The 6,612-nt window shown below is 21.1% G+C and overlaps 1 protein-coding gene across 3 annotated transcripts in view; it reads left to right on the plus strand.

The window, feature by feature from the left end:
- Positions 1 to 6,612, plus strand: part of LOC102676750 (ectopic P granules protein 5 homolog) — a 16,430-nt gene that overhangs the window by 5,059 nt on the left and 4,759 nt on the right. For 2 of the 3 annotated variants that reach the window (XR_004151574.1, XM_006623546.2), the window contains exons 9-23: positions 361 to 490; positions 567 to 1,111; positions 1,201 to 1,378; positions 1,633 to 1,656; positions 1,837 to 2,064; positions 2,126 to 2,289; positions 2,383 to 2,568; positions 2,732 to 2,855; positions 3,336 to 3,854; positions 3,945 to 4,087; positions 4,186 to 4,363; positions 4,505 to 4,702; positions 4,777 to 4,908; positions 5,726 to 5,959; positions 6,050 to 6,233. Coding sequence is in view for 2 of the 3 variants with exons in the window: in XM_006623546.2 (XP_006623609.1) it covers positions 361 to 490; positions 567 to 1,111; positions 1,201 to 1,378; positions 1,633 to 1,656; positions 1,837 to 2,064; positions 2,126 to 2,289; positions 2,383 to 2,568; positions 2,732 to 2,855; positions 3,336 to 3,854; positions 3,945 to 4,087; positions 4,186 to 4,363; positions 4,505 to 4,702; positions 4,777 to 4,908; positions 5,726 to 5,959; positions 6,050 to 6,233 (3,167 nt within the window). In the remaining variant the exon portion in view is untranslated. The remainder of the gene's footprint in view (positions 1 to 360; positions 491 to 566; positions 1,112 to 1,200; positions 1,379 to 1,632; positions 1,657 to 1,836; positions 2,065 to 2,125; positions 2,290 to 2,382; positions 2,569 to 2,731; positions 2,856 to 3,335; positions 3,855 to 3,944; positions 4,088 to 4,185; positions 4,364 to 4,504; positions 4,703 to 4,776; positions 4,909 to 5,725; positions 5,960 to 6,049; positions 6,234 to 6,612) is intronic. The other variant, XM_031514153.1, reaches the window with a different exon arrangement.

Consider the following 6,612-nt stretch of genomic DNA (forward strand, 5'->3'; position numbering starts at 1 on the left):
AACTTTATGAATTTAAGATAAAAAACAATAACTATTTATAGTAATATTTTAAAAACAATTTAATTTTATTAAATTAAAATTATTTTTTAAATAATTAACGCAATATTTTTTTTATTAGACGAATTTTTTTTTATAATATTTATAATATTTATTATTGTTTTTTTATTAATTTTATAGTTCATTCCATATGGAAATCATACTTTTATGGAAAACTTGTTATTTTAATTTAATAACTTAAATTTGTAATGTACTTGAATATTTTCAAAAAAAAAACGAAGATTTAAATAAAAATATAAAATTATATAAAATATAAAATAATATAAAATTTATGTGTAAAAATATAATCATATATTTTTACAGAAATGGTAGTTTGTATCTTCCTATTGATTTACATAGACGTATAGCATTATTAATTGTTGAACTTACTATGAAATATGTACCTGATTCTTCTGTTCAAAATACTTCTTTATTAGTAGAAGGTGTTAAACAGGTATAAATTAAATGTTAATATATCTATAATCAACAAAATAAATTTTAATTTTTTATATATATATTTACATTTGTAGATGTCAACAATAATAAGGCCTCAAAATACTGAACATATTTTTTCATTATGGGCATGGGATATGGTTTCTAAACTTAGATTACATCAACTCGACCAAACTGAAGCACTTTGTCATTATGCACTTTTAAATCCTACTGCAGCTTTTGCTCATGTACCAGATATGGATTCTGATTTAAGTTTAGAAATTTTAGTTACTGGTACACGAGAAAAGCAACCTATTGCATGTTATGTAGCAACACTTATGACATTATGGGGCCATTCTATACCTTTGATATGTTTAAAAGGTTTTGGTCAATTAGAAATATTACAATATCATTGTAAATATGAACAAATGCTTATATGTTTACATCATATAATACCATTATTTTTGGAATGTGTTGACTCATTACTTAAGAATGATAAATTTATTAGTCTTGTTATTTCTCTAATTATGGCTGATAGATCTTATATGAAAGTGGCTAAAAGCCTTATAACCCTTGAATTTCCAGGAACAATACTGAAACAATTTTCAAATATGATACATTCACATTTATATAATTATAAAAAGTAAACAATATTTTATATATTTTGTAATTTGTTTAATATTATTAATATTGGACAATATTTTATTTTTAAAATAATATAATTTGTTATAGATATCGTTTACAGACACCAAAAGAATTTATATATCTATGGTTGAATACATTTATACGTATACCAGATTGGAATAAAGATCAAAGTATATTATATTTAATGGATATAATTATTAGTGCTGCATTTTTTCATACAGACGCAAAAGAAACAGTGGAGCATATGTTTCAGAATCTTTTCTCTGTAAGATCAATTTTTATTTACTATTAGAGTTTTATTATATTGATATATTATTAAATATTATAATTAAAAACATTAAAATATTTTTTATAAAAAGCTAGAACTAATGTCAAGCTTTTTTAACGAAGTTAATTTCATTAAATTTATTCTATAAAATATTGTTATAATATTTAAATTATTAAGATATTATTTTTTACTTGTAAGGAATTAATATTTCAATATTTTATATTAATTAAAAAATATTTTCATTTTATTAGCTTGCCACAGAGGAAATTAATGAGGTGTGATCTCTCTCGTTCTCTTTTTTTCTCTTTTCTTTCTCTTCTTTTTTCTTTATCCTTAAAACATAAATTTGTTATTACAAGATACTAATCTATTTTTATTTATATTTATACAGATAATTATATGTGATAATTATATTAAAGTATTTTTAAAATCATATTTTAATAAATTATTTTCAGAATGCATCTAATCGTAATGTGATGACATCATTTGGATCATTTTTAAATTGGGCAACTGGTTCTTCAAATTCAATTAGTCTTTTAGGAAAATCTACTCAATCAGTATGGGTTGCTCATCAAATATTATTAACTGAACAATATAATAGAGAAATTAAAACTGGATTATGGCATGAAATTTTAAAGGAATTATCAACGCAACCTAATATATCATTAGATACTGCTATTAAGGTATATTTCATATTTTTTATAACATTTGATAATTTATTATATATATCTAATATATTTTTAGCGAGCTTGTATAACTGTAAAAATGCAACCATTTGGTGCGAATGGATTATCTATATATCGTTGGTCACAACAAGCTCTAGATACACCTATAGGACATCCTATTCTTCCTCTTTTATGGCAAAATTTTTTTGCTTTATTTCTTGCAAGAGTCCCAACATTATCAGGGTTTGTTTTACAAAAAATTTTATACTTTATATCTTAATTATATATTAATAATATATTAATAATATATCTGTAATAATGTAATTTATTTTTTAGTGTCATTGATCATGGAGGAATCGGTGAAAAATTTTTTGAAGGCATGATTAATTTAAGTTATTTAAAAAAATTAAAAAAACGTTTACATGATACTACAACATATTTTCAATTAAAAGGAGAAAAAGATTTAGATAATGGAAAACCAATCACTGATGATAAACGTTCATTTTATTTTAATGTAGCAAAGTATGTTTTATATATATATATATATATTAACATAAATGTAAAAATTGTGAAAAAGAATATTATAAACTAATTTTACTATTACTTAATTACTAATTAAGTATTTAATTATTAATTACTTAATTAATAATTACTACTTAATTATTAATTTTACATATTTTTACAGATTTTATAAAACTTTAAGTTTGTGGCTTGAAGAACCAAGATTGCATGAACCAGGTCTTTATTTACCAGCTCTACCTCCACAATATATGTCACAAAAATTAGTTTTACTTGTTCAAGATAATTGGGTAAATTTTAATTTATTATACTTACAGAAATAGAAAATGTACAATATTAAAGTACAGTATATAAAAATGATTTCATATCTAAATCGAAAATAAAAAATATTTTTTGACAGTTTTTAATTTAATTTTTATATGTATTAATTATTCTTTTCTTCATTTTCAATAATTCAATAATATAAATATAAATTAATAAAATAGTTAATAAATATGCTATTAATAATAATATGATATTAATATTACTTCATAGAATATAATATAAAGTTTAGAGAAGATTTCCAAATATATGTCTATTAAATAATTCAATTTTTTTTAACTAAGTTTTTTATAAAAAAATATATAAATTTGTTTAATTAGGCTTTTTATAAAATGTTTTTTTATTTTTAATTTAATTTTATATATATAATTATTTTATATTATTATTTAACTAATGAAATGTATTATAAATCTTATTTTATATCATTTTTTTCATGTTTGTTTAAATAGACACCATGGTTAGAATATATTGATTATTCAGCAGTTCAACAAAATCAAATAATGGCTGTTCAAGAATGGGAATGTGCATGTAATAGAAATCAAGAAACTTATCAAAAAGGAAAAAATGTATCGACTTTACTTTCTGAAAAGATTCCACCATTACAAAGAATATTTAAACGATTGACTACATATGAATATTCTGTTCCACCTCCACCTTTAAATTGCAATCAAGCAATTTTTAATTGTATACCAAAAGAGAATATATATAATTCAAATTCAGTAATTGATCTCGTTAAACCATATCTTAAGATAATATTAGATTATGCTCAGACATATAATTTAATGATTTCTGAACATACTGCAGTAGATTCTAGCTTCTTGGAACTAGTGCCTACACTTTATAGAGAGAATGAGAATCAAGTAACATTGCATGCATTATGTGATCCAGCACCTCCAAATCAGAAACACACTAGGTCAGGAACACCACCTACTGTGCATTGTGCTGGTCCAGCAGTAATTACAGTTAAAGTAAGAATAATCTATGATTTCTCTTTCAGAGTTAAATAAAATTATTTTATAAATTATATTATATTTATTATTTAATTTATACATTTACAGGTACTTGAAGCACACATTAGTGATGGTATTGATCATATGATAACACAAAATAGAGCTGAATATGAAAATTTATTGATAAAAGCAAGTCAACCACCACCTAGTAAAGTTACTCAAGGATGTCTTTTTATTGATCATTTAATTGCGTATGTATAATATATATTGTATATTTTATAATATAAATTGAAATTTTGAATATAAATATACATTAATTAAAAATAAATAAATAATTTTTTATTTTTAGGATGTTAGAACATGAAATATTAACAAATCGAACTAATGAAAACAGTACGGCATTATACAAAATCCAAGAAAGTGGAGTTAAATTATTTTATCATCTTATAAATTCTTATACAGAAGAAGTATCATTATGTCCACCAACAAAACAACTTATTACTACTTGTTTAGAAAAATTAGGGCAGGTAATTATAATTATAAAAATTAATAAATATAATTTTAATTATTAATTAAATTATATTATTATTTATTTTATTATATTACTAATGTACATTTTATTAATTATAATTATTAATTATAATATTAATATATATTAATCTTAATAGTCATTCATTAATGGAGAAGAAAATCAAGGTCTACAATTATTAAATACTATTATGCGAAAATCAAATCTGGGTGGTTTACTTGGACCTTATTTTACACCTGTTGCTGGTAGTGCTTCAACATTTTTACAAATGTATCAAACTGTTGTTGAATTTTCAAGCAGCACAAATGTCGATCTTTGTTTTGTGTTACTATCAAAAGTATGCTATTTGTGTTATTTTTATTCCTTATAACATATTCATATTTTACTTTTATTTTCATTTTTTCATTTTAGTTTGATGTAGGAATCTGGTTAAATTATAAGCGTCCAAGATTAAGTGAACGATCAACATTCATAGATTTGATATCTAGAGCTCTTTGTAATATGGGTCTCAATCCAGAAGAAACTAAATTGATATTACATGAGGTATTTATATTTAATAAATTTCATTTTATGATATATAAAATATATAAATTTTATGATATTTTATTATTATAACATTCCATTCTAATTAATATAACAACAAAATGATGGCATTCAATATTGATCAGTACAACAATGCGGATATTCTTATATGATTTGGCCTTGTTTGTTTCCAAATGTCAACAATTTCCCAATTATATATGTATGTATATATATGTATCTTACAAATATGACAAAAAACAAACCAGTTTCTATTTCAAATAATGCAATCAATAAATACAACGTTTCATGTTACTAATTTGAACGCGATTATTATTTATTATATTATGTCGGTCGAATGGACAATAACGATATCATGATATTTAATTAGGATTTGATATAAAATGTTACAAATTATTATTTCTGAAATCACTGCAAATTATCAGATTATTATCTTATATTATCTTATATATGTTATCTTATATTTATTTTTAATTTCAATAATTTAAAGACAAAAATTACATTTTTAAAAATTTTATTAAAAAAAATTTGGATTATTATTATAATATATAATTTGAATTTTTAATTATAATACATATTTATAATCTCTAATATTAAAGATGATTAATCAAAAAGATAAAATAAATAATATTTTCAAAATATTTATTTTGTTATTCAAATATATGTTATTCAAAATAATCCAATTTAACAACATGGAATACAATTTTTTGAAAAAATTCTATTAATATTCTATTTTACTATGATATTTTATTTATCATTATTTTAAAGATTAATATCTAATTATTGTTTTTTTTTTTTTGTAATAAATTTTTTCTTACAGTTATTTAGAAACCATTTACGACTTATATTATTACATGAATTTCCTGAACATTATGGCGAAGTTCTGAGTGTTGTATTAAAAAGTAGTGAAAGTCAAAATTTATCACTAGATGTTTGGCGTGATTTGCTAGGAACCCTTAGTGGCAAATCAAAAAATGCTTTTTTGACTAATTCTAAAATTAGAGATAATATTCGTCATTATGCTACTGAACAAAAACTTCTTTCTCGACAAGAGGTTCGTTTTTCAAATATAAAATATATCTTTTTTCAGTATTTCAGTAATGTTTAAAATAAATACAAAAAATAAGTACATTTTTAATTACAGGTACATGATACAGCTATATTATTAAGTAAACATTTTATGCAAGAACGTTTACAATATGGTCTTTATGGATTATATCCAAAATATAGAATTTATAATGATCCATTAAGTACCTTCCTTGGCATGATAGGTCATGCTCTTGTTGCACTTACACTGCAATCTGATCGAGGTTCATTAGGAGATCAATGTAAGCATTTGAAATTTATATTATATACAAAATATTTATAATCTTTTTAAAATGAATATTATCTATATGTAAAAAAAAAAATATTACATAAAATTTTACAAATAGATTGCTTATTATTATTATATAATTATTATAAAATTATAAGCATTACATATAATTTAAAAAATATATGCAACAATAGATTTTATATTCTAGAATTTAAAAGTCCATTATATATATTATATCTATATTTATATGATGTTTTTTGAAAAATTAATATCATTTATGATCACTTAAATTTTTTAAATTCTCTCTTTTAAAATGTTCTTCTATTGTTAATATATATAAATTTGATATCAATATAAAATTTATTATAAATTATTATATATTAATAAAATAT

Source organism: Apis dorsata, unplaced genomic scaffold, assembly GCF_000469605.1.
Source record: "Apis dorsata unplaced genomic scaffold, Apis dorsata 1.3 scaffold_901, whole genome shotgun sequence".
Taxonomy (NCBI): Eukaryota; Metazoa; Arthropoda; class Insecta; order Hymenoptera; family Apidae; genus Apis; species Apis dorsata.